This window comes from Camelus dromedarius, chromosome 14 (assembly GCF_036321535.1).
Source record: "Camelus dromedarius isolate mCamDro1 chromosome 14, mCamDro1.pat, whole genome shotgun sequence".
Classification (NCBI taxonomy): Eukaryota; Metazoa; Chordata; class Mammalia; order Artiodactyla; family Camelidae; genus Camelus; species Camelus dromedarius.
The window spans coordinates 52999419-53023242 of record NC_087449.1 but is presented as its reverse complement, the minus strand read 5'-3'; the positions used below and the strand labels follow the sequence as shown (position 1 = coordinate 53023242).

The following is a 23824-nucleotide window of genomic DNA, read 5'->3' as shown; positions in this document are numbered from 1 at the left end:
CACCCTTAGGTTGCAGATTCCTGGCCTCACCCCTGGGGAGAGCAAGCTTGATACCATCCACACACCCAGACCAGGACAGGTCTGAACCTGCCACAGAGGGGGAAAAACAAGAACAGTTAACTAGAACTCTGCTATGCTTTCCCAATCTGAACTAAGAGGATCTGCCAAGGCCCAGCAGAGGGGGCTGACCCCACCTGAATAGCATGTCCACACCCCAGGCCTCTGGAGGAAGCTTGGGAATCAGGAGACCTTGGTTGAGGTCCTGGCTGTACCCCAAGCTCACTGTGCCTCTGTGCAAATCACTTAACCTGCAAGGGCCTGTGTAAAATAAAGGAGCTGGACTTGATCCAAAAGCCTTCTCCAGCACTGAGTCTTTGACCAGGAGGGAGTTAACAGAGGCAAGGCTCCAGGTCAGGAAGGCAAGGGTTAATCTGGTGTGTGTGTTGGGGGGGGGGGTGGAGGCTCTCTTGGCTTTTCCTGTGGAGAGTGAGGTTTGGCTGCCACCAAAGTTCCTTCCAGTCCCTGCTGTCCCTCCTGCCCTCAGTCAAGACCTGCCCAGAGACCCAGGCATTCAGCCTCCCTACGCAGAGGTGAGTGTATCCTGAGCCCAAGACTGGGGTGGGAGGGCACCCAGGGACCCAAGGACAAGGAGTCTGGCACCAAGCCAGTGAGCACTGTCCCCTAGCCTGCTTCCAGAGCCAAAGGCTTGGGCAAAGTTTGGACCACTCCCCAGTACTGGGAGAAGATAGGCAAAGGGATGGAGGGCACAGGACTGTCTGCCAGGCTGCTAGGGTGGAACGTCTGTGGTCAGGTACCAAGGCAGCCCGGAAGGCAGGGAAGAGGCAGTAGACAGCAAACTATTTTGGTCCCTGTGTTTAAGAACTTTTTATAGCCTCCTGCTCAGGGCTGGGAAGAGAAGGAGGGGACAGGAGGATACCCATGAGGTCAGACAAGCACAGTGCCCTCCTGGGACCTTGGAATCTGACCTATTGCTGGGTTTAGTCCTTGGGAGGCAGGAAGGAGGGCACTGCCAGGCTCGCCTTGCTACCTGGGTTCCCATTCATCAACTACCTATGAGGCTGACTTACCAAACGCTAGATGGGTGTGTGTGTGTGTGTTTGTGTGTGTGAAGACTGAGCAGGGTGCGCTGGGGTGTGTGGGGTTGTTTGGCAGAGTCTCTGCCCCAGGGCTCCTCACCAGGGCTCCTCCCCCTCATCCCTGGCAAGTTCTGTTCCTTTGTTGCCTACAGACCTGAGGTCCCCTCAGCCCCTAGAACTGATGTGTCCCTCTCAGCTGAATGGAGGATGGGGGGAGTAGGGGAGCAGGGATGGGGTGGAGTGTGCTGAGCCATGTGGGTGGCCCATTCTGTTACTACCAAGGGAACTGTCAGTTCTTGATTTACAACTCTTCCTGGCCCCCTTCCTCAGCAGAAGGGAGGTGGAAGAGAAGGGTCACAGGGTCTCAGGATGAAAAAGGGACAGGGACCCTGAGGGCAGATTTCTGGGAGTGCAGATTATTGGGAAGAATTAGTGGAAGGAACTTCTTACTGAAGTAAGGGGCCCATCTCTAATGGAAATTGCTTGGTTTTACAGTAGTAGGAATAGAAGCAAAATGTAGAGGAAAGTTCTGATATACAAGTTCATTCTGAACTAGTTATGGACCACAAAGGAAGAGACCTGGGTTCTAGTCCCAAGCCCTAACTCTCAGTAAGACCTAAACAAGCCCCCTCCTCTCCCCGGGCCAGTTTTCTCTTCTATGAAATGGAAATGCAGAGGTAATGTTTACAGTTGGGCATTCTGGAATTCCCTTGGCAGAGGCACATAGTGGGTGGCAGCTGGCTGACATGACCTGGTGACCACCTCCCTCTCCTTTCCTGATGGCCCTGCTGGGCCTGGGCAGGACAGTTGGCTGCAGTTACTGGAGGCTCCTACCCTGTGGTTATATCCCTGACCTCTATGCTTGGGGGCGGGATGGGTGGAGCCAGCCTGTGGCTGGGAAGCATCCTTGTCTTGGACTCAAAGTTGCTAGGTTGGGAAGAGATATTTTTTCCGGTTGAGGCCACTTTCGGGAATTGGGCTGGGAACAGCTGAATTTCCTTTTCCAAGTGTCCTACTTGCTGATGCCTGCTTGGCATGGCCCTGTGGCCATTCTGGGGCACCCTCAAAGGGGCATATGTTGCTAGGTGGCCAGGGAGCCCCTGCCCACTGTTTTTGAGGGATGGGAGGAAGGGATACCTGAGCCTCTGCCCTCTGGGTATGGCACTAGCTGACTTGGATGGGGGAGGGGCGGCTGGCTGATCCTATTCCCGGGAGTGCCTGCAGCAGAGGGGCAGGGACATCTACTCTCCCCCTGACCATTCCTTTTTCCCCCAGCAGGCCCTAGGGAGCCCCAGCCAATTTCTCTCTGCTCCTCAACTATCTGCCTATCTCCAGTTGCTTATGGGGCACTGTCCTGCCCAGCTCTGCTGAGATGCTCCTGGCCTCTCCCTCTACCCCGTCCAGGGGACGGACCCCCAGCGCCGTGGAGAGGCTGGAGGCCGACAAAGCCAAGTATGTCAAGACGCACCAGGTGATAGCGCGACGCCAAGAGCCAGCTCTGCGTGGAGGTCCCGGGCCGCTCACCCCGCACCCCTGCAACGAGCTGGGAACCCCTGCATCGCCCAGGACGCCCAGGCCCGCCCGCCGGGGCAGCGGCAGGCGGCTGCCAAGGCCTGACTCTCTCATCTTCTACCGCCAGAAGCGGGACTGCAAGGTTTCGGTGAACAAAGAGAACGCCAAGGGCCAGGGGCTGGTGCGGCGCCTTTTCCTGGGCTCCCCTCGAGACGCCACCTCGAGCAGCCCGGGCTCAACGGAGCGACCCGCAGCTTCTGGAGGTTGGGCCGCGCCCCAAGATGCCCCGGAGGCGGCGGGAAAGCGGGCATTGTGCCCCACATGCTCGCTGCCCCTGTCGGAGAAGGAGCGCTTCTTCAACTACTGCGGCCTGGAGCGCGCGCTGGTGGAGGTGTTGGGCGCCGAGCGCTTCTCTCCGCAGACCTGGGGCGCCGACGCCAGCCCCCACCCCGGAACGTCACCGCCGCCTGGCTCCGGGGACGCCAGCGACTGGACATCCAGCGATGGCGGCGCAGATCGCCCGGACGGTGCAGAGGGCGGCGGCTCGGAGGCTGCGGGCTCAGCCCGGGACGGGCGCCCCCAGGTGTCGGTAGTGGAGCGCAACGCGCGCGTCATCCAATGGCTGTATGGCTGCCAGCGTGCCCGCGGCTCGCCGCGCGAGTCCGAGGTGTGACAGCTGCTGTTCGGGAGCGTGCTCTCGTGGAGTCTGGGATCCCGGGAAGCGCAAGGGGCGAGCGCGGGGCTGGACCCGGGCACCGGCAGGGACGCCGTGCCTCTGAAGCGCCGGGTGATTTGGGGCAAGCCCTTCCCTCTGGATCTCGGTTTCCCCTCTTGAACCTTGGGAGGATGGGACAAAATGATCCCGAAGGCCCTTCCCAGCACAGACGGCGGAGGGGAAGGGGGCGGGGGCGGCCTCTCGGCCCCTGTGGAGGCCGGGTCGGGCGAGTGAAGACAGGTAGGAGAACAGAGAACCTGCTGAATAAAGTCAAAACGTTATTTAAAGGAGTCAGGAGGTTGGATTGGAGAGGAGACGCACGTGAGTTTTGGAATGTGGGTTCCAGTCTGACTGTGTAACCCTGGGCAAGCACTCAGCCTCTCGGTAACTCAGCTACACCCGTAGGTGATCAAAGAATTTTTGAAATGGTGATAAAGTGCTTGGCAAAGTTCCCAGCACATAGGAAGTGCTCAATAAATGAAGCCGCTGTTACCACAACCGACCCCCAGGTGGGTCCAAACTAGGGCTGGGAGTCAGGAATAGTGCTTTTGGGGAGTTTTGGCGAGGGGTCTGTTTCCGAATCTGGTGTTCACCGGCCCCTAAAAGGCTCCCCCTCTTGGAGTTTTGCTGTCCCTTTTGATTACTAGGTATTGTAGGGCTGAGATGTGGAGGATCCAGAACTGAGGACAATTAAGAAGGACCCTTCAAACTAGGATTTTGAAAACCCACAGCCTCACATCCTGCCACTGCTTCCCTTTCCCTCAAAGACGCAGAAGGTCCCCTGTTTTCCTCACACATTCACATCTCTAAGTCTTTATTCACTATCCTCCTCCCTTTGCCTAGGTTACCTTCCCTTTTCTCTCTACTCATCCTTCTAAGATTACATATATGCATTCTCCCTCAGGAACTCTTGAATTTCTTAGTGGGCCTCATCTCTGAGCTCCCAAGTACAACCTTATTTCAGCCAACTAGTCATCTTATGTGGGGTCTGCTGGTATGGATCTGGGTTCCCGTTAGCCACTGACCTTCCCCTAGTCACGGGACAGTGCACGTAGCAGGGCCACAGACAAAGTTTGTCGACTTAAAAGGAGCTGGACAGGACGGCGGGACGTGTCCTCTGGGGTTCCCCAGATTCCTGGAAAGTTGTACCCTAAATCGAGCACAGCCTATCCAGATACCTGGGATGTCTCTGCATATTTTATGCCTGTACGTTTGTAGGGGAGAAGGTGAGGACCACTCCAGCAGAACCCCGCCCTGAGGTTGTCCACCCCAAAGCAGCCTTCCCCGCCGTCTGGACAAAAGCACGCGGTCACACGAGGTGTCAGGCCACGGTTTTTATCGCGGGAGGGGGCAAGCGGGCGCCCAGTTCGGCTGGCCGGCTAGTCGCTCTTGGGCGCAGCTTTCACCCTCATCTCGGCCAGTTTGTGGGTGAGGAAGCCCCACTTGAAACCAGCCGCGGGATCGGCTTCCCGCGGCTCGGGGCGCTCGGCAGCCTCGTCCCCGACTTCAGGGTCGGGCTCCAGGGTGGGTTCTGCGCCACGCAGGATGGACGCCGCCGCCGCCTGCTGCTGCTGCCACCTGCTGGCGAACGAGTCCCAGAACCCCGGCCCGCGCGGCTCTGCCGCCGCCACGGCAGCCTCCGAGGCAGGCTGCGCCGCCAGGGGGCTGTGGAAAGGGGGCGTGGTCAGGGGGCTGGCCAACAGGCCCCAGAGAGGACAAAGGACAGGAGGCGGGTTCGATGGACTAGCAGAGAGGACAGTGGGGCCCCGGCGAGGTCAGGCGCTGGAGGGGCCCGGGAGAGAGGGGGCCGGTCAAGACCTGGAGGCAAGGGGAGGGCTCAGAGGCACTGAGAAAGGGGGCTGGGGTGGGACAGGGTCAGAGGAGTAGATGAGGGATCTGGGAAGAGGAGGCCGGGATGAGTATTCCTGGGAAGAGAGACGGGATCAGGGGTTCAGGGAAGGAACCCCGGGCGAGGCCAGAGGAGGAGAGCCGGAGGCGCCGAGTTTGGGAAGCTGGGGGAGGAGCCCTGGGAGAGGGGCGGGCCCGAGGATGCTGAGAGACAGTGGGACAGGATGGGGAGTTAGATAAGGGGGAGGGGGCAGGGTCAGACTCTGGAGGCTGTAGTCCGGGAAGACAAGAGTGAAGCCTTGAGGAGAGAGGCGGGGCGGTAACAAGTTTCTGGTTCTGGGATGGAGGGATAGAGGGTTCAGAAAAATGAGAGATCCTGGGGAGATGGACAGGTGGAGCGATCCCAAGGGAAGCAGAAAAGCCTAGATCAGAGGCTTAGGGGAGAGGGGGACTGGGAGGTAGCAGGGACATGTCGGGGGAAGGGCAATCTAGGAGTAGGAGCGGTGATAAGCCTTGAGGCTGAAGCCTCAGGTCTGAGGAAGTCCTTGAAGAGCTGGGAGGGAGAGGGATGAGCAGGGAGGGAGAAAAGGAACCGTGGGGCAGGGGAGATGGGAGAAAGGAATAGGGGAAGATGTGACTAGGCTGGAGGAAAGGGCAGAGATGAAGTGTGTGTCAGAATAGAGTTCGGAGGAAGACAAGGCCCTGGGTCCGACCCCCCCCCCCAAGCCCCCAGCATAAAGACCTGCTAAGACAGTCCCTAAACTAGTGTGCCTTGAGTCCTCAGGGAGCTTGCTGATAATATACATCCCAGGACTCAGCCAACACCTGCTGAATCAGAATCTTTGAAGGAGGGTCTGGGAATTTATGTTCATCACAAGTTCCCTGGGAGGATGAGGGTTTAGACTAATACTTAGGAACCATTGATCTGAACCTCCCTCTGTTCAAACACCTAAAGCTTCTCTCCTGGGTTCCCTGATTCTGGGCAGATGACCCCTCCCACGTGCATGGGGAGAGAGAGTCCATAATACCTTCTAGCATCTCAATCCCAACAGCTAGTAAATTCCTCATGAGATCTAACCTAATCTCCCAGATATGCTGATTTGGCCTCTTTCCTGCTGAAACAGAAACAGAAACAGCCAGGGGCTGGACCTCTCCTGTCCTCCCTGGTCAGTAAGACTAACAGACCAGAAGGAAAGGACATGGGAGAAGGGGGATCCCAGGCCTGTCCCAGACTTCCCCCACCACCACCACATACACATAAACACACACACATACTGGTCAGCACAGGGCTCTGGTGGCAGCAGCTTGTCCTCATCTTCTTTGTTAAACAGAGATGACATTGTCAGCCAACCTTTCACCCCAACTCCTTGAACCTGGGAGGAAGGGGCTGCAAATCAGGGAACTGCCCCAGCACCACCTCCCAGGACCCCACAGCAGCTTCTGCCAGGCTCCTCAAGGCAGGGGTGGATGAAGGGCGAACTCACCTGGCGGGCCAGCTGTGACAGGGGATTGAAGGCCTCTTCAGTTGGTTCTGCCATCTCAGACTCCACTAACGCTGGGTTCTCCCTCTGGGACACAAGACCGCTAACCAGCATGAGAGAGGCCCCAGAGGAACAGGACCTCTCTCCCCCACTACTAGCTTGGTACACACAGATCAGACACCTCAAACTTCATAGACAAACACATATATTGTGGCTCACTCACATCCTCCAAAAATGCATAAGGTGTACCTCTACACAGTTACCAGTCACACACACACATTACCTGTAGAGGAAATCCCTGCAGACGCCCTTGAGCTCACATATGTGCCCACCCACAGACACATTCATACACACCCCAAAACGTGGACAAGGGCTTGCATGCCGACATGGCACACACCTGTACATGAGCGAGCCTCTGCATGACTACAGCTCTTCACCTGTACATAGACATACCTGCTGTGAAGCACCTACACAAGGACACTTACACAGTTACACCATTCACACCATTCACACCTGTGCACTTCCACAACTGCAGACAGCTGAACAGAGACCCACCTACAGCACACAAAACCTCTCCACCCCTCCACAGACACAACACAGATGCACATACACACACCCAAACATTATACCTGCAGGTGCCTGCGTGCCTCCAGAGACTTTTGCCCAAAATAGACACACCTGAAAGTTCACACCTGCACACACATCTTAACTGGGGATTCCACACCAACACCAGCCCCAATACTGACCCACAGATACTTCTATACAAGCTCAGCCCTGGACACCAACCTGTGTAGACACACACTTATTCACACTCACATACACACACCCCAGAACTAGTTCCTGCCTCTGCCATATCTATTTGTGCAATTGCCACTTATCACAGCCTCCAGATGTAAGACTGTTTCGGAGCCTTTTCATTTTTTTTTTTTTTTAATGTCAGGACAAATACGGTCCAAGTATGGCTCTGATCTGGTGCTGCTACAGTGACCCTCTGTGTACAAGTGCCACTTCCCCAACCTCCAGTACCAGGGGGCTTGCTTTCTCCCAAGGCAAGTCATCTCACTTCTGCTCAGCTCTGTCCATTAGAAAGCTGAGGCAAACTGAGTGTATCTGTGTGGGTTCTGCCCACAGGTCCTAAAAGGATTTCTTCCGTGTGGCAGCACTTAAGATCTTTGGAGGCAGTGACCACTCCTCCAAGTCTTCTCTTCTTCCTTGGTTTCCTTAAATGTCCTGGCTTTCTGACACTGCATGCATCCCTGAATTGCCAGTTGTTTCTGCCCAAATCTCTTTCTCTCAGAGCGTGTCCCTTGCCCTTCTTTGTACCTTTCACTCCTGCTGCCACTCTGCCACCCAGCAAGCAGGACAGTACCCACCTCCGCTCCCAGGTCCTCCTCAGATTCCCCACTCAGGGTCTGTAGTACTTTAGACTTGTAGGTTTTCCAGAAGGCCTGGTTCATGGCTGCAAGGGAAATGGGCCTGGCACCCAGGCACGGGAAGGTGGTGGCTGAGTGGACACCCAGTAGGTCTGGCTCCAGGAACTCAGTGAGGCTCAGAGCCTGCCCCAGGGATCAGATGACTTCATTAAAGATACACCAACCTCCCCAGATGGCACAGTGCCCAGCAGGCAAACCCAATCCAAAGGAGTCTGTGGTAAGAGTCGGTGTCTGCCAACTTAGCCCCTGATCTTGACCCATATTGGCCAAGAATAATGAAGACATCTCTCTCCACAGAGCCTCCTTCCTGGGCCCAGGAGTTCTTGAATTTGATCATTTGGAATGGCTCCAGAAAGATCCTCTTCCAGTCATGAAGTCCATTTACAAAGTCCTTAGGTTCAGGACCCACAGTGGTGTCCCTGTGACTATAGCTATATAGCTGTGCCCTCAACAGGGCCTTGCTCTATGTCCACACTCAGCCTCTGTGAAATAGAGTGGGAAGGTCCCAAGGCCCCCAGTCAGTGCCTTGGGCTTACATTTCACTGCTTTGTCTGGGCTGGAAACTGATTCCTCTCCCCAGGGATGCATGTGCCTGTCTCCCTGTTTCCTGGCAACACATTCCAAAAAACTAGAGCCCCTGAATTATTGCTGAGTTCCTCTGGTCAGCCTGGAAGGAACCAGGCTCTGGTGCATGGGGAAAAGCTCTCTGGCCCTCTTCCCACTGTGAGCACACAACACTTAGGTTGTACCTCTGCATTTGATGCTAGCCCATGCCTGGAAGCCCAGGACTGAGAGAAAGGGGTCAAAGATAAGAGGTCTTTCTGTGAGTACCTCCTTTTCTTGTGAGAGGAGCTGACCCCTCTTGAGTCTGACAGGATTCCTAAGAACTGTGATCTCTGGGGAGGAACACCCCTCCTTCCCAGATTTGGCTGAGGGGTGGGGGTGGATGAAAGTTGGAGACCACAGGGAATAACTGGGGAGGGGTAAGAAGTGGTGAGGGCTTTATGAGAGACTAGAGGTATCTCGGAAAGTGCTGTGGGGGCCAGGATTCCAAAACTTTGGAATATTCACTCTCATTCATTTATTAATATATTCGCATCACAGACATTTCTCAGTGCCTTCCAGAGATGTTTAAAGCACGCCCTCTCCAACGCGGAGTCTAAGATCTGGAAAGGGGTGAATAGGCCAGATTGAGATAGGTTGGGCCAGGTGGAGCGGGCAGGGCAGCGGACTGGCCTGAATCCCCCCAGGGCACGCACCGCCCCCCTGCCCCTCCAGCAACGGAACAGGATTCTCTGTGGGGCCCCGCCTCAGCTCCATCACTGCCGTCGACGGCCGCTGGGGGGCGCTCAAGGAGCAGCCCGCGCTATTGACGTCATCAGAGGCGGTCTGGCGGAGTCTCATTAGTCACCCGGCGTCACTTGGCGTCATTGATCAGTCCGGAAGCGTCCACACGTGTTCTCTTAACTAGGCTCTGGGACCCCTGGTCCCGCTGTCACCCTCCATGGGTCGCTCCCGCCGGACCGGCGCTCACCGAGCGCACTCCCTGGCCCGCCAGATGAAGGCGAAGCGGCGGCGGCCGGACCTAGATGAGATTCACCGCGAGCTGCGGCCCCAGGTTGCCGCACGGCCCCGTCCAGAACCGAGCGCCGAGCCCGACCCTGACCTGCCAGGGGGCGGCCTGCATCGCTGTCTGGCCTGCGCGTGAGTCCCAGCCGGGCCTGGCCTGAGGAAGAAAAGGGTCCGCGGTACGGGCCGGGGATGTGAGGTCCGAGCCCCGGGGCGCGCAGTGTCTCCTCTCCTGGGACCCGTGGGTCTGCTGGCACCCCATCCCTTCAAGCCTGGAGCTGAGCGTCAGGGAACGAACTGGGGTCAGGGAGATAGGCGTATCTGAGAGGCATCACCTTCTCACTCTTCTCCTTACCCTCCATCCCTACAGGAGGTACTTCATCGATTCTGCCAACCTGAAGACTCACTTCCGATCCAAAGACCACAAGAAGAGGTATGAAGGAGTAGGAGAGGATTGATGGATGGGTGCCGGTTGGACAGGGCTGGCTTCTGGTTAGCTCTCAACTCCTATTCTTTTTCCCAGACTGAAGCAGCTGAGCGTGGAGCCCTACAGTCAAGAAGAGGCGGAGAGGGCGGCGGGTATGGGTTCCTATGTGCCTCCCCAGTGGCTGGCAGTGCCCACAGAAGTATCCACTGAAGTCTCTGAGATGGACACGTCTACCTGACATGGCCTGAGGATGCAAGGCAGAGGAGCTGCCCATGGACAATGATGCAAGGGCCAGGCTGGGAGAGACTGTGCCAGTCTCTCTTGGCCCTGGGTCTGGGATTTGGATGGCCTCTTCTGGGTGCCCTCCCTCCCAATAAAAGAACTGGATCAAGAAGGCTTTCCTCTGACTCTCTAACCTCCAGGCCACTCCCCAAAACTCCTGCCCTCCAAAAATTCCTCTACTACTCCTGCGTGCAGGGCCCAGGGTGTCTCCTCCCGACTTGATCCAGCTTTGGAACCTGCATCCTTCCCTTCCCTCAGGGGTCCTGGCATCTGAGTTGAAGCCCCCAGTTGGAACCCAAGTGTGTGGAGGGGTAGGATCAGGTTTATACTATCCTGCTTCCAATGAGGGCAGGGACTGACCCCCAGAAATGAAGATTCCTGAGATTGTAGCCTCTGCTGAGTCACCTACCCCCCCAGGACCCAGGTGAGAGGCCGCCCGCTTCATCATGGAGCCTGTGGCGGCCGCCGCTGCGCCACCATCTTCCAGACAGCATAGCAGGAGCCGCCCAGCCCGAGGACAGCCAGCAGTGCAGCCACAACCCCAGCCAGTGAACTCTGGGGCTCTGCCTTCAGCTCCCCGGCTATCTGCATCTGGAGGTGCACAGAGGGTCCGCTTGAGGGGTCAGTTGAGACCACTGGGAAGGTGGGGAGTGGAAGGGGGCTGAGAAGCTACTGGGGGAAGGAGATACAGATGCCATTGCTGGCCAGGGAGATTCCACCCCAATCCCTCTCGCTTCACTGCCCATCTGGGCCCTGGCTGCTCAGGCGGCAGGGAACGTGACAGCCTGGCTGCTGGGTGTCAACCCAGCCATGGTAGGGGGAGAAAGGGGTCGGTGCCAGAAACTGCTGGTTAGGGGTGCTTACCTGTAGCACTCGGAAGTAGCCAGGGGTCAGGCGCCGAAATCGCATGGTGGGTGCCGCTAGTCTCCCTGGTGTCCTGTGGGGTGGAAGCGGTAATGAGGACCAGGGGCGTTCAAGGTACCAGGAAGCGGAAATTGGGGCATAGAGGTTCCTGACCTCTCATACACAAGAGAGCCATGCCCTCGGAGGATGCTCACCAGTGTCTGCCTTCCCAGGTCTGTCAGGGGGCGGGGCAACTAGACCTTTAAATCTGTCCCTTCCCCCGCCTGCCCGCCCTGCCAGCCTTAGGAGCAGCTGTCAGGAGAGATCAGCATCAGGCCTGAGCAGCACCTCCCCCACCCACCAGGGAGTCCAGGCTGGGTAGGCAGGAGAGGCCTTGCCTTGTAGCATTCAGAAGTCTCAGACCTGGACCAGGTGTGGAAGGGCCTCCCCAGCCCTGCTCCTGGCCCTATCCCTGCCTCAGATGATTGGATGTCACCAGTTGGCTCTCAGCAAAGGAGGGGTTGGGTGCTTCTTAGTACCCCCCAAACAGGAGTAGGCCTTTTTCACTTGGTTTCTGTTAGGACAATCACACCTGCCTTGGAGAAGGGTGCATTCCACCTCTTTCCCCAAGACGGAGTTCCTGTAGAGATACCCCTACCTCAGTTTGGGGACTATAATAAAAGATCTGAATCTACTGATTAAGAACGCTGTCCGAGGTGCGCTAAAAAATAGTAGCTGACTGTGCCGGGCATTGTTCTAAATACTTTACGTGGGTTATTTCACTTGGTATTGATTATCTCATAAAATGGGGAAAAAAGCATATTTTCAGAATAGCAGCATGTAGAGTATCAGCTTACAGAGAGAATGGAAGGACACCCAGAAAACTTAACAGTGGCCCACACTGGGGAATGGGATGAGGACATGCTGGGGAAAGGGCACGTCCTCCTTACACTTAATGACCTACTGTTACCTTTGAAATTTTTACAGCATATATGTCCAAAGAACTTTTATAAACTCATAAAACTACCTTCAAAATAGAAGCTGCAGTTTACTCTGTTCCTTGCTGCCTAGCCCTGCCAGTTGCTGGGGGCCCAGAGTAGAGGCACTGGTGTGGTTGTTAGGCCCCCAGTCCTTTTGGGGGCATATGTGAGTATAAGTGGTAAGTTCTTGTTCGTTTCTCTCCTACAAGATTGTGAGTTCAGGGAGGGTGGAGGCTGGCTGATTTCTCACCTCTATATCTTGTGCCAGCTCAGGGTCAGTGTTGGATGAAATCAGGATGGTGGAGATGGGTCTGTGTTTACTGGGTTTCCCTAGAGCGCCACAGGGAGGCTAATGTAGGAAGAGGCAAAAACATTAGAGGAAGCAGCAAGGAGGAGTGTTGAAGGGATACACACCGTGCAGTGTGTGAAGTAAAGGACAAAGCCAGAGGTGAGGGCCATGTTGCAAATTTGGAACCCACTTGTTTATAAATGAGGGAGCAAGGCCTGTGGGGACCTGGAGTCCCCTTGAAGGAGGCAGCCAATGATCTGCATTCATGTTTGATGCCACCTGTGAAGGGGGAATGGGGTCAGCAGAGCTGGCCAAATTCCAGAGAACTCAATTTGTATGTGAAATTGTTAAATGATGACCATTAAAACACATTACATGGACATCCATGAGCCAAATTTAGACTCTGTTTCGGACACTCCAGAGACATAGCTGCTGTTGATTGTGCCAAGTAGAGGGTCAGTGACCAAATGGTGAATCCACCTGTTCCCACACTGGCGACCCCAGCTTCTCCATTACTCTCTTGCATTCCCTGTCTTTAGTTGTTTGCTGATCAATTAGTGTGAGGAAGTGAGTCAAAGGCCACCCCCACAGTTCAGTGTTATTCATGCTGAGCAACAACACACTGATATCATTCGAAAAGGAAAATTTAAACTTGCCAGTCTTGTTATTTAATGCTAATAAATACATATTACTATGTCATAAATTTGTGATTTTTAATATATTTTGATGGTAATTGTCCTTGTAATCTTTAGCAGTTTGCTTTACGCTTTTAAAAGCATCATTCTGAGAAAGGGTCCAGAGGTTTCCCCAGACTGCCAAAAGGGTCCCCAGTACAAAAAAAAGACGGGGCTAAAAACCAGTTCTGAAGGTTTTAGAGCTGTTAACGTGGGTACTCTGCACAGCAGCACTCTGAAATAGGACTGATGATATCCATTTTACAGATAGGGAAACTGATGCCTGGTGGGTAGCCCTTGGTCTCACAGCTAACAAGCTGCAGAGCCGGGATTTGCACCCAAGCTCTGGCTCCCTAACCTCTGTGCTTTGTTGCTCACTGCTCATTTTTTGGCCCCTCTTTGAGGAGCCTGAAGGTCAGGGTTTCACTTTGCCATCTGAGGTCAATTTTGGGCGGGGATCCCAAGCCAGTTCTGAGGTCGCCTGGGTCACACACCAGTGGCACCGCCCCTGGTTGCCCTGGGATGCCTGAAGAGCTGAGCAAGAGGAGGACAGGCAGTAGGCCAATGGTTGTTGCAGCTCCTCACCTGGGCAGCCACGTGGGCTTAGGTATGCCAGTGGCTCCGCCCTGGGCCCAGCCCAGCCCCTCCCCAGCCAGGGCTCTGGGAGCGGAAATTCCTGTGTGGGCCAGACGGAACGGGTGTGGATCCCAGCTGCCGGACTTGGCCATGGAGCCAGTAGCGACCTGGACCCCCAGGAAAGTGGCGGCTTGGCTGAGAGGTGGGTGGGGCTGGGGCAGTGTTGGGCTTGAGAGGCACTGGGACAGGGAGAGGAAAAGGAAAAATGACCTGTTGAGTCCGTCAGTTGGTTAGTAAGTCAACAAGTATTTATAGAGCGAGCGTCTGCCACGAACCTGGCAGAAGGATAGACGAGAAGACCTCGGGGTCCCTGGAGGAAACAGAAGTGGTCTCCTATCACCCTGGCAGCCTCTTGGGCTGCCAGGGTGGGAATGGGGAGGCAGTAGTTGTGTAATGAAAACAGAGGGTGTCTCCCCAGCAGGCACCACCCCCACTGTACGTCCTTCATCTTCCATCTACCCCAGGGCTCAGGGGGCTGTTACTAAACCCACTTTTCAGAAGCTGAAACTGATGCACAGAAACCGAGACAGGAAGTGATTTGCTCAGGTTTTGGAAAAGGGCCGGCCCTGATGTCTTTTCCCTTCTCCCCACCTTGAGGCTCCCAGTGAGAGAAGCAGAAGCCCCAGCCAGACTGAAGAGTTTGGTACAGCCCCATCCTAGGTCACAGGGGGAGATGAGCCTAGATGGATGCAAAAGGGCCTAGACTGCCGAGATACTCAGAGGAGTAAAGACTCTTTGACATGCAGCTGGGAGGGCGTAGGTGAGTCAGGACATCCCTCCTCGACGGGGGAGCTGGAGTACATGGATGATGGGGGGCAGACTCAGGGTGATCAGTCTCAGTAAAAGCAGGGATTCAGGGCCAGAGTCAGACTCTCAGACTAGGTTCCAGGCCCAGCCCCTCCGCTCAACAGTTCTGTGACCACAGGTCTCAGTTTCCCTATCCATAAAGTGGAAAAGTTTCCCTATCCATGAAGTGTCTCATTTGGTCCACTTCTCCTGACAAAGGCCTGGCACGTGTAGCTCAATGTCAGGGTCTGTTTGGAGGGAGGCGACCCGGCACATTCACCGTACACAGGAGATCGTGATCAAGTAGGAGAGGTTGATACTCTGGTGCAAGAGTTTATGGAGGTGCAGGGAACAGTGAGAGCAGCAGAGGCCCCCAACTGAGACTGGGGAGTTGTGGAAGGCTTCCTGGAGGGAGTTAGATGAAAAAGGACATGAAAAGCTGGAAGAGCAGTCCAGGCAGAAGGAACAGCACATGTGAGGCAAAAGAGCATTCCAGGAGCTGCAGGGAGTTAGCGCTCTGGTTCTGAAGTGCTGAGTTTGAGGGGCTGGGCCAAGAGATGAGGCTGAAGAGGCAGGTGGTGGTCTGATCAGACAGGGCCTTGTAGATCATGGTAAAGAGCCTGGCAATAATAATATGGGGGCTGTTATTGACTGTCTACCATAAACCAAAAGAGGCCAAGTGCTTGACATGTGTCATGACATTTAATACATATGATTCGAAGGCAGGTGTTTTTACTACCCTCATTTTATAGGTGAGGAAATTGAGACACAGAGTAACTAAGTTACTTGCTCAAGTGCTATCACTCAGGTCTCCTGACTCCATAGCCCCATCAAGCATGACTTGAGCAAGCATCAGAACACCTGGAGGATCTGTTAAAACACAAACTGCTGGGCCTTGCTCCTGAGTTCTGATTCAGCAGGTGGAGGGTGGGGGTGGGTGGAGAATTTGTATCTCTAACAGGTTCTCCAGTGAGGCCGCTGCTGCTGGTCTGGGGACCATCCTTTGAGAGCTGCTGCCCTATACTATCCTACTTCTCAACTCAGTAGCCTTATCCGTGAACTGGGTCTCAGAATTGTCATTAGGACAAGAGCTTTGCAGGAGTGAAGAAGTGACTGGAAAGGCCTTGACACCCCCTGGCTCCCCCTACGCTGACCACCCTCCCACCCCTCCAGGCCTCGATGATTCCCTGCAGGACTATTGCTTTGAGGACTGGGAGCTGCCTGGCAAGTACCTGCTCCAGCTCTGTCCCCGAAGCCTGGAGGCTCTAACTGTGTGGCCTCTGGGCCACCAGGAGCTCATCCTGGAAGGGGTGGAGCAGCTCCGGGCCCTGGTGAGTGAATGGTGGCCACACTGGCTGCAGCTTCTACCCACCTTGGGGGTGCTGATGGGGGGCCGGCCGCTGCCAGGAATTAACCTGCCCCTTCTCTGGCACAGAGCTCTGGGCTCCAGTCAGAGAACCTGCAGAGCCTGACAGAAGGGCTGCTGGAGAGGATCCAGGCGTTTCAGAGCTTAGTCCAAGGTCACCTGAGGGGCTGTGCTGACACCCCTGCGAATGTCCTCAGCGCAGCCGTGGAGCTGGTGCAAGAGGCCCGTTCCCTCCTCTTCTGGCTCAACAGGTACCTTAGGCTTTTCCCAGGGTCTGAGTTACTGGTAAGAGGACCTGTTTCATCTTTGGGCTCCTCCAGGCCCTGGGAGAGAAAAATAGAGTTTGGCTTTTGTTCAGATATGGTGCAGCTGGGCAAAGAGGCTAATTGGTCTGTGCAGGAGCATTGGGATGCCTGGGTTCCCACCCCATCTCCAGCTTGTAATCATGACAGTCATATCAACAACACTGCATAGAGAGCTTCTCCACTCCCTTCACTGGCTGCTGCTTGTCTCATAAGTCCTAGCGCTAATGTCACCTCCTCAGGGAAGCCTTCCCTGTTGTACACTCTCAGAGCTCCCTATGCTTCACAGCAGAAGTTAAATCATTATTGATGTAACTAGATGTATAACATCTGTCTCTCCAGTGCCTAAAACAGGGCCTGGCATGTAGTAGGTGCTTGACAGATAAGTCCTATGCTAAAATCTTTAGCTGTATCAGTCATCTTTACCCCAGATCAAAGCCCATCAGAGTGGGTATTACCCGTAAGTCTCAGATGCATAATCAGCTCAGAGTGGTTCAGTGACTTGACTGGTAAGCTCAGTTCCCTAACCATTGCTCTATCCTTCCCCCTGCCAGGTACCTCTTCTCCCACTTAAATGACTTCTCATCCTGCCAGGAGATTGGGGAGTTGTGCAGGGAGCTGGGCCAGGCCTTGCAGGAGGTAGGAGAACCAGGGGCCAGGCTTGGCCCAGACCGTAGAGACCAAGTCAGGGTAGAGCTTTTTATAACTTGTGAATCAGCACAGGATCGGATGTGAGAGCAGAAAGAGGAGAGGGCAGAAAGGGAGGAGGCACAGCCACTGGGTAGGAGGCGTTGGGGGTGTCAGTGGCTCCTAACTGATAGGGCAACTCAGGAAGTTTGTCTCTCAGGAGGGGGAGGGGCCAGGGAGGGCATGTATGGTGACTTCTGGGGGCCTGGCATCAGGGGGAAAGAGATCTTGGGGCCAAAGCTCTGGGGCCATGTCATTCTGGGAAGGGGGACAGGGTACAGGATGCAGGGAGGGACTGCAGGGACTCCCCTGCCCTCGGGGGAAGGCAGTGCCCCCTACTCAGGGTAGGCCTCTGCTCTCTCACTCTGCTTCCAGGACTGTCCAGCGGCTGAGAAGGAGAGCAAAGTCCTGAGGATTGTGAGTATTGGGGCGGTGAGTGGGATGTGGAAATGGGGTGGGATGGGGCTCAGGCTAGACACGCTGCTCTCCCCACGCCAGTGCAGCCACGTAGTTGGGATCTGCCACAGCATCCTGAGCTACAGCCCGGAGGAGCTGCGGGAGCAGAGGGCTGTGCTGGAGCGCGTGCCGCTGGACGATCCTTCGGTGAGCCTGACCTCTCAACTCTCACCTCTGTCACCTCAGCAGCTATGTCTGGGCCCTGAAATCTGGTGCTAGGTTTCCATAGAATCCTATACCGTTATAGCTGGAAAGCCTTTTTTATACGAATGTTAATGGCCCAGAGGACTTCCCTGGGGTCTCGCTGTCATAACCCCCTTCTCCAGTCCTGGGGGGCTGCAGCTGGTGTGGTCTCAGGTGACACATCCCAGCCCTGAGACATGGACCTGGCAGGTTAGGGGAGAGGGAAAAGGACATGACCTTTCTCTGCTTTAATCTTTGACCAGTTAGGAAAACCAGAGGCCCCAACCCTGCCCTGTCCCATTCCATCCCTGCTCAGCCCATAAGAACGTGGAGAGGGAGCTGCTGCGGGAGCCAGATGGGGTTCTGAATCTCATACCTTGAAAGTCAGCAACCTGCTCCCCTCGGCCCTTGTCGGAGGAGAGGGCAGAGCCCAAAGAGGAGCGGCAGCAAGTTGGAAGGCACACAGCAAGTTGGGTGGTGCCACCTTGAGGCCAGCTCTCCCCTGTCCCAACCACCTACCAGTCCTGGTGCCCAGTGAGGTCTGGCCGTTAATCCTGAGGCCCCTACACCCTCAGTGACTGCAGCTTCTGTCTCGCAGGGCCTGGAGATCCACACCACCAGCAACTGCCTGCACTTCGTGTCTCGAGTGGGCCCCCAGGTGAGAGCCCTGCACCCTTCTCAGCTGCCAACCCCCACAACCCTCTTACATGCCGGCCAAGCCAGCTTCCGGCCCCCCGAGGGTGCACCTTCTGAGCACCCCCACCCCATACCAGGTCCCGGACGACTCCCAGCTTCAGATTCTTCCTGGAGACGAGATTGTCCAGGTCAATGAGCAGGTGGTGGTGAGTGAGGGAAGGGACATGATGGGAGGAACGGCTTCCGAGTAGAACCCAGGCTGGTGGATAAGGAGGTTCCCTGGGGGAGACCAGGGTTATGGGAGCTGCCGTCCATGAGGTGAGCCACCTCACACAGGCCAGATGGGCTCGTGGAGGCTTCCTGGAGTAGGACGAGGGGGAGGCTGAGAGAGCGCTCTGCAGGCAAGGGCTGCTGGGTTGCTTCAGAGCTTCCTGCCAAGTCCAGAGTCCCTGCCCTGTCCCCTGCCCTGTCCCCCAGGTGGGCTGGCCCCATAAGAACGTGGTGAGGGAGCTGCTGCGGGAGCCAGACGGGGTCAGCTTAGTGCTGAAGAAGGTCCCAGTCCCAGAGACACCCCCACAGGTACCTGCTGCCGAAACCTGTTCCCTGCCTGCTTTCAGGCCCTGTCTGTTGCCAGCTCCATCACTCTGTTTCTGATTGTTTTTTAGACCCCTCCTCAGGCCCTGAGCTCCTCACACCCAGTGAGCCCATCACTGGCTCCAGCCCCACTGTCTCCCAGGTAACAGGCTCGGCCTGGGGTGCGTCTTGGTGGGTGAGCCATGGCTCGCCTCATCTCTCCCTGATCTCTCCAGGGCCCTGTCTGAAGACGTCTTTGCCTTTGACCTGACTTCAAACCCAAGTCCTGGGCCCAGCCCTGCTGCCTGGACAGGTAACTTCAAAGCTCCACCAGTTGGCAGATTCCCCAGGCAAGGCATATGGGGTGCCTGGCTCTGATCCTGGCCCCTGACACCCCCACCTAGCCACTGGGCCTGGGGCTGAGTTCATAAACCCTTCCTCTCTCTCCTTTCTCCCTGACAGACTCGACTTCCTTTGACCCCGAGCCCCTGCCCGGCCCACCTGCACCCCCAGCCACACTCCCAACAGGGGTAGCAGACACCCCGGAGCCCCTAGAGCACCCTGACAAGGTAAAGCTCAGGGGCTCAGCAAGAGGGGGTGTGTGGCTCTGGACAGACCCTTCTCTAATCTCCTGCGGTCCTTTCAGAGTCCTGTCCTTGGTCGCAAAAAATCAAAAGGTATGAGATGCACTTGACTGGGTGTGTTTGGGCGGGGGGCCCTGGTATAGGAGCTCTTAGAAATCTGCAGTGCTGAGCAAGACTACTCCACACACTTCACACATAGCGTCTCCTGGAAACAGCTCTGTTTCTGGGGTCAGATAGACCTGTGCTCCAGCCTGGGCCTCTCGCCAGTTCTGTGACTTTGGGCAAACAGCTCCTCCTCTAATCTTTGGTTTCCTTGTCTCTAAAATGGGAAGAGGCATCCCCACCCGAGAGCTGACACAGTAACATTCCAAGCACAGAGCATGGGTTCAGAATACCAGCTGAGGGTGCTCGTGGAGGGCAAGGGAGCAGGTCTGAGGGTCTGGGTTGCCTCGCCAGCCCCTCACCAACCGGCTGTGCTATGCTGCTGCAGGCATGGCGACACAGCTGAGCCGCCGGCGGGTGTCCTGCCGGGAGCTGGGCCGGCCTGACTGTGATGGCTGGCTCCTGCTGCGCAAGGTGCCAGGGGGCTTCATGGGCCCGCGCTGGCGCCGCTGCTGGTTTGTGCTCAAGGGACACACGCTCTACTGGTACCGCCAGCCCCAGGTGAGACCCCGTACACACACACACACACACACACACACACACACACAGAGGTAGGCAAGTGAGTCACCTCAGGGCCATGGCTTTTGTCCCTCCTCCACCATCAACTTCCATCTGTGGTCACAGGTGGATCCCAGACCCTCCTGGGCCCCAGTGTTCCTATCTGTAAAATGCAGGCACTCTTCAGAGAGAAATGAGTTACTGTGTGTGTAAAAGCAGCCTGGAAAAGGTATCAGAGGCCGTGTAGAATCACTTTAATCCTGCCCGCCTTTCCTTCCTCTTCTGTTAATCTGTTCATCCTAGTGATGGGCTGTTCAAGCAATTGTTTATTCATTCAGTTAACATTCAGGGGGCTACTGTGCACCCAGCTCTGGGCTGGGCACTGGAACACAGGGAAGCATTGGACCATTCCTGTTACTCAGGCCACTGGGGGAGAGGGATGGATACACACCCGGGGACAATACCAGAACACCAGCTATGATGGAGGAAGAGCTCAGGGGTAGGTCGGAGTCCAGCAAAGGTGGCCAGTCCACCTGAGGCATGGCAAAGACTTCCTGAGAAATCCATACCTAAGGGTTAGTCAGATGGAAAGGAGAAAGGAGACCAGGCAGGGAGAAGAGCATTTGCAAAGCTTAGTGGTGTGAAGCAGCTTTGTCTGTGTTGTTGATGCGGCAAATGCAAGAGCAAGCTCCTCTTCTCTGGCTGTTTCTCTGGATATCTTGGGCTCCCCTTTCCAGGCTCAGAGGCACCCCATGGTCACCATCTTGCCCCTACCCCAGATTCCTGCCCTGAACTTTGGGCACTTAAAGATTTGTAGTTAGAGAGCCCAGGAAAGCCCTCTCCCCTCCCCTGCACTCAGGAGCCTGAGCAGGCCTCAAGGGTGTTCGGGCTTCAAGCTGACCCTCACACTGTGATCCCTCCAGGATGAGAAGGCTGAGGGCCTCATCAATGTCTCCAACTACAGCCTGGAAAGTGGACAAGATCAGAAGAAAAAATAGTTAAGTCCTGGGGTGTGACAGGCTAGGAGTGGGGAGAGAAAGGGAGAGGTGGGTGTCAGGAGGGCCAAGGTGAGGGCAGCAGGTAGCTGGGATTCCCAGTCTAGCCTCTCTGAGTTCTGGGTGGGCACCCCCAGGTGAGTGAGGCCCCTCTGCTCCTTGGCAGTGTGTTCCAGCTCACCCATGAAGTGTATAAACCCTTCATCTTTGCTGCTGATACCCTGATGGATCTGAGCATGTGAGTGTTACCTACTTCAACCTGCCCCCCCACTCCCAATTCCCAGCTTGGGAGCCTGAGCTTAGGAGCCTGGATTCGGATCCCAGCTCTCTGACAGCAATTGGTCAAGACACTCACTTCTCTAAGCCTCAGTTTTATCTACTATAAAATGGACTAATAAGAGTTCCTATCTCTCAGGGTTGCTCTGAGGATTAAATTAAATGATATAGGTGAAAGGTCCTGGCATACTTTAAATGGAAACTCCCTAAGACCTGTTTGCCCCTCTGCAGGTGGGTGCGCCATCTCATTACTTGCATTTCCAAGTACCAATCTCCAGGCCGGGCCCCCCTGCCCCGAGAGGAAGGTGGGTATCTCACAGGGGTGGGTCTCACCTGGTTTCACCTGAGCCTCCGCCTTCCCTGGGATGGGGGCTGGGACTTAATTCCCCAAGTCCACTCCCTCGCCTCCCAAAACCCTATGAAGCATAGTAGCTCTCCAACTGCTCCTGTCCACCCCAGACTGCTACAGCGAGACGGAAGCAGAAGACCCTGACGATGAGGCTGGATCCCTCTCTGCCTCTGTGAGTTGGGGGTTGGTGGAGACTGGCCCGGGGGGGGGGGGCGGGGGGGCGGGGGGGTACAGCTGTTAAATAGCAGTGCATGGAGCTCAGACTGATACCCTCTTATCCTTCCGCCCTGTCTGCAGCCCAGCCCGGCCCAGGCTGGGAATCTACTCCACAGAGACACATCACCCGCCACCACTCCCACGCAGGGCAGCCCGCGGACCTCCTTTGGCCCTCTGACAGGTGCCGTGTCCGGGTTGGGAGCAGAGATGAAGGGCTGGGGGCTGGGGCGGGCACACCCTCATCCTGCTCTCCCCCTCCCACAGACAGCAGCGAAGGGGCACTGGAAGGAATGGTACGGGGCTTGAGGCAGGGTGGCGTGTCCCTGCTGGGCCAACCTCAGCCCTTCACTCACGAGCAATGGCGGAGCTCTTTCCTGCGGCGCAACCGGGACCCACAGCTCAATGAGCGAGCGCACCGCGTGCGGGCGCTGCAGAGCACGCTCAAGGTCAGCGGGGGGTGCTGGGCACCGCAAGCATATGGGCTGGGGCTTTCGGCTGGGTTCCTGGCCCTCGGCTCTGGGGTCTGCTGTGGTCCGGGCCAAGTTCTAGGTTCCTGGAACTGGGCCCTTGATTTGAAGATGGGGGCTGGACCAGGCCAGATGGTAGATTCTAGGCCCTGGACTCCAGAGCTAGCTCCGGACTCGAACTCTCCCCACTCGCTGGGTGATCATGGCCCCTTAGGCCCTACTTCTCTTCCAGGCAAAGCTGCAGGAGCTGCAGGCCCTTGAGGAAGTACTAGGGGACCCCGAGCTGACTGGAGAGAAATTCCGCCGCTGGAAGGAGCAGAACCAGGAGCTCTACTCAGAGGGCCTGGGGGCCTGGGGAATGGGGCAGGCTGAGGGCAGCTCCCAAGTCCTGAACTCTGACTCTAGAGAACAGTCTTCCCACCCCGTGCCCTCTGACCCTGAGGAGCACTCCCATCTCTGCCCCCTGACCCCAGAGAGCGACCTACGACCTCCTGACCTCTAACCCTAGCCAGTACCCTAATTCCTGATCTCTGGCCTTGATGACCACCTCAACCCCCAGCCTCTGACAGGTCTAGGACCCAGCATCCCTGGATTCTCTTCCAGGTTGGAAGTAGTGCTAGTCTATGGTTTCACTCTAAGCTGACCTCCTTTGCCTGAGCTTCTGCCATTTCTGTTCCTCTCGCCCCTGGAGTAGGGTGAAATGAAGTGAGCTTTGTGCCAACGAAGGAGCGGGAGGCTGGGCTGAAAGAACTCTCTCCCACCCCGTGCTCTGACCTGTGGGGGCACAGACATTTCCCCTCCATCCCTCAGCACTTCTTCCTTCCCCAAACCAGTCTGCATGGGCATTCTTCACTTTACACAGGAGACGCTTTTAACCAAATAAAGTCAGTTCCTCTAACGTGCGTGCCTTTGACTTCCATATTATAATCTGGAATCTGCTTCCCAGAGGGCTCTGGGGTGAAAAGCTGTCAGATGGGGGTGAATGCGCTTGATTACTAGCCCACTGCACAGCCCACCAGCCTGGACTCTGTACCCAAAGCCCCATGCTTGCCAGGACAGATTGCTGATCTGTGGCTGGTGAGGGCTTCTCATGCCCATCTCTCCCTAACTCTTCAGAGACCAGACGGTGCTCTCCTCCCCTATCTCCAGGAGCGGGACAAAGTGAGAAATTGAGACCAGCTTTCACTCTACAGATGGGGAAACATACCTCACATGGAAATGCAGGGTGGGCAGCCCTGGAGATGGGTGGTGCGATGGGTAGCCCGTGGGCAGGGGTGCAGGCTGAGGTCTGCTAGGAAGGCCCAAGAAAGAAATACCTTTCTCTTCTCTCCCTGGCCTAGTCTCACCTCCAGCTCCTCGATGCAGAGCAAGGACATACCCCTGTGTCTCCAATCAGGCTGCACAGGAGACGTAACCTGCTCTCATCAACCTCTGACCTCTGACCCTACCCAGCCCCATGGTGTCTGTGGCCTTATCTGTGGGGTATGGAGGGGAGGCAGTGG

General features: G+C 56.1%; 5 protein-coding genes across 9 annotated transcripts; 3 read left to right on the top strand and 2 right to left on the bottom strand.

Moving 5' to 3' along the window:
- The first annotated feature begins 460 nt into the window (after window positions 1-460).
- Window positions 461-3611, top strand: FAM110D (family with sequence similarity 110 member D). Of its 2 annotated transcripts, none has more exons than XM_031464421.2 (2): window positions 461-590; window positions 2376-3611. In XM_031464421.2, exon 2 carries the CDS (start codon window positions 2470-2472, stop codon window positions 3280-3282), a length of 813 nt encoding a protein of 270 aa, XP_031320281.1. In that variant the 5' UTR covers window positions 461-590; window positions 2376-2469; the 3' UTR covers window positions 3283-3611. The 2 variants fall into 2 exon arrangements, with proteins under 2 accessions (XP_031320281.1, XP_010992024.1); XM_010993722.3 differs by having other exon boundaries at window positions 462-590; window positions 2373-3400.
- Window positions 3612-4703: 1092 nt separating this feature from the next.
- Window positions 4704-8233, bottom strand: C14H1orf232 (chromosome 14 C1orf232 homolog). The gene is made up of 4 exons (XM_064493342.1): window positions 8027-8233; window positions 6657-6740; window positions 6448-6545; window positions 4704-4989 (listed from the first exon to the last, which is right to left on the bottom strand). Exons 1-4 carry the CDS (start codon window positions 8108-8110, stop codon window positions 4704-4706), a joined length of 552 nt encoding a protein of 183 aa, XP_064349412.1. The 5' UTR covers window positions 8111-8233.
- Window positions 8234-9403: 1170 nt separating this feature from the next.
- ZNF593 (zinc finger protein 593) lies at window positions 9404-10476 on the top strand. Its single transcript, XM_010993724.3, has 3 exons — window positions 9404-9790; window positions 10026-10088; window positions 10179-10476. The coding sequence occupies exons 1-3, from the start codon at window positions 9591-9593 to the stop codon at window positions 10318-10320; spliced, it is 405 nt and encodes a 134-aa protein (XP_010992026.3). The 5' UTR covers window positions 9404-9590; the 3' UTR covers window positions 10321-10476.
- A 279-nt stretch (window positions 10477-10755) lies between these two features.
- Window positions 10756-11273, bottom strand: ZNF593OS (ZNF593 opposite strand). The gene is made up of 2 exons (XM_064493322.1): window positions 11229-11273; window positions 10756-10955 (listed from the first exon to the last, which is right to left on the bottom strand). Exons 1-2 carry the CDS (start codon window positions 11271-11273, stop codon window positions 10809-10811), a joined length of 192 nt encoding a protein of 63 aa, XP_064349392.1. The 3' UTR covers window positions 10756-10808.
- Window positions 11274-13341: 2068 nt separating this feature from the next.
- On the top strand, window positions 13342-23220 carry CNKSR1 (connector enhancer of kinase suppressor of Ras 1). 4 transcript variants are annotated; one of them, XM_064493901.1, is made up of 21 exons: window positions 13343-13928; window positions 15746-15903; window positions 16008-16193; window positions 16799-16879; window positions 17303-17344; window positions 17426-17530; window positions 18165-18224; window positions 18340-18408; window positions 18680-18781; window positions 18868-18938; window positions 19012-19088; window positions 19238-19344; window positions 19422-19452; window positions 19850-20022; window positions 20943-21016; window positions 21181-21252; window positions 21522-21595; window positions 21750-21811; window positions 21937-22036; window positions 22120-22301; window positions 22555-23220. In XM_064493901.1, exons 1-21 carry the CDS (start codon window positions 13673-13675, stop codon window positions 22822-22824), a joined length of 2352 nt encoding a protein of 783 aa, XP_064349971.1. In that variant the 5' UTR covers window positions 13343-13672; the 3' UTR covers window positions 22825-23220. The 4 variants fall into 4 exon arrangements, with proteins under 4 accessions (XP_064349972.1, XP_064349971.1, XP_064349973.1 ...); XM_064493903.1 differs by lacking the exon at window positions 18680-18781 and having other exon boundaries at window positions 13349-13928; XM_064493902.1 differs by lacking the exon at window positions 19850-20022 and having other exon boundaries at window positions 13342-13928; window positions 19238-19452.
- Window positions 23221-23824: the final 604 nt, after the last annotated feature.

Excerpts from the sequence above, each read along its gene's own strand:
- ZNF593 (XM_010993724.3), top strand. The coding sequence starts at position 9,591 with ATGGGTCGCTCCCGCCGGACCGGCGCTCACCGAGCGCACTCCCTGGCC. Across the intron at positions 9,791-10,025 it reads CATCGCTGTCTGGCCTGCGC|GAGGTACTTCATCGATTCTG; the intron begins GTGAGTCCCAGC and ends CCATCCCTACAG. Across the intron at positions 10,089-10,178 it reads TCCAAAGACCACAAGAAGAG|ACTGAAGCAGCTGAGCGTGG; the intron begins GTATGAAGGAGT and ends TCTTTTTCCCAG.
- CNKSR1 (XM_064493901.1), top strand. The coding sequence starts at position 13,673 with ATGCCTGAAGAGCTGAGCAAGAGGAGGACAGGCAGTAGGCCAATGGTT. Across the intron at positions 13,929-15,745 it reads AGTGGCGGCTTGGCTGAGAG|GCCTCGATGATTCCCTGCAG; the intron begins GTGGGTGGGGCT and ends CCACCCCTCCAG. Across the intron at positions 21,812-21,936 it reads CTGGATCCCTCTCTGCCTCT|CCCAGCCCGGCCCAGGCTGG; the intron begins GTGAGTTGGGGG and ends CCCTGTCTGCAG.
- FAM110D (XM_031464421.2), top strand. The coding sequence starts at position 2,470 with ATGCTCCTGGCCTCTCCCTCTACCCCGTCCAGGGGACGGACCCCCAGC.
- C14H1orf232 (XM_064493342.1), bottom strand. The coding sequence starts at position 8,110 with ATGAACCAGGCCTTCTGGAAAACCTACAAGTCTAAAGTACTACAGACC. Across the intron at positions 6,546-6,656 it reads TGTCACAGCTGGCCCGCCAG|GTTCAAGGAGTTGGGGTGAA; the intron begins GTGAGTTCGCCC and ends CCTTCCTCCCAG. Across the intron at positions 4,990-6,447 it reads CCAGAGCCCTGTGCTGACCA|CCCCCTGGCGGCGCAGCCTG; the intron begins GTATGTGTGTGT and ends CCCTTTCCACAG.
- ZNF593OS (XM_064493322.1), bottom strand. The coding sequence starts at position 11,273 with ATGCGATTTCGGCGCCTGACCCCTGGCTACTTCCGAGTGCTACAG. Across the intron at positions 10,956-11,228 it reads GCTACTTCCGAGTGCTACAG|ATGCAGATAGCCGGGGAGCT; the intron begins GTAAGCACCCCT and ends GTGCACCTCCAG.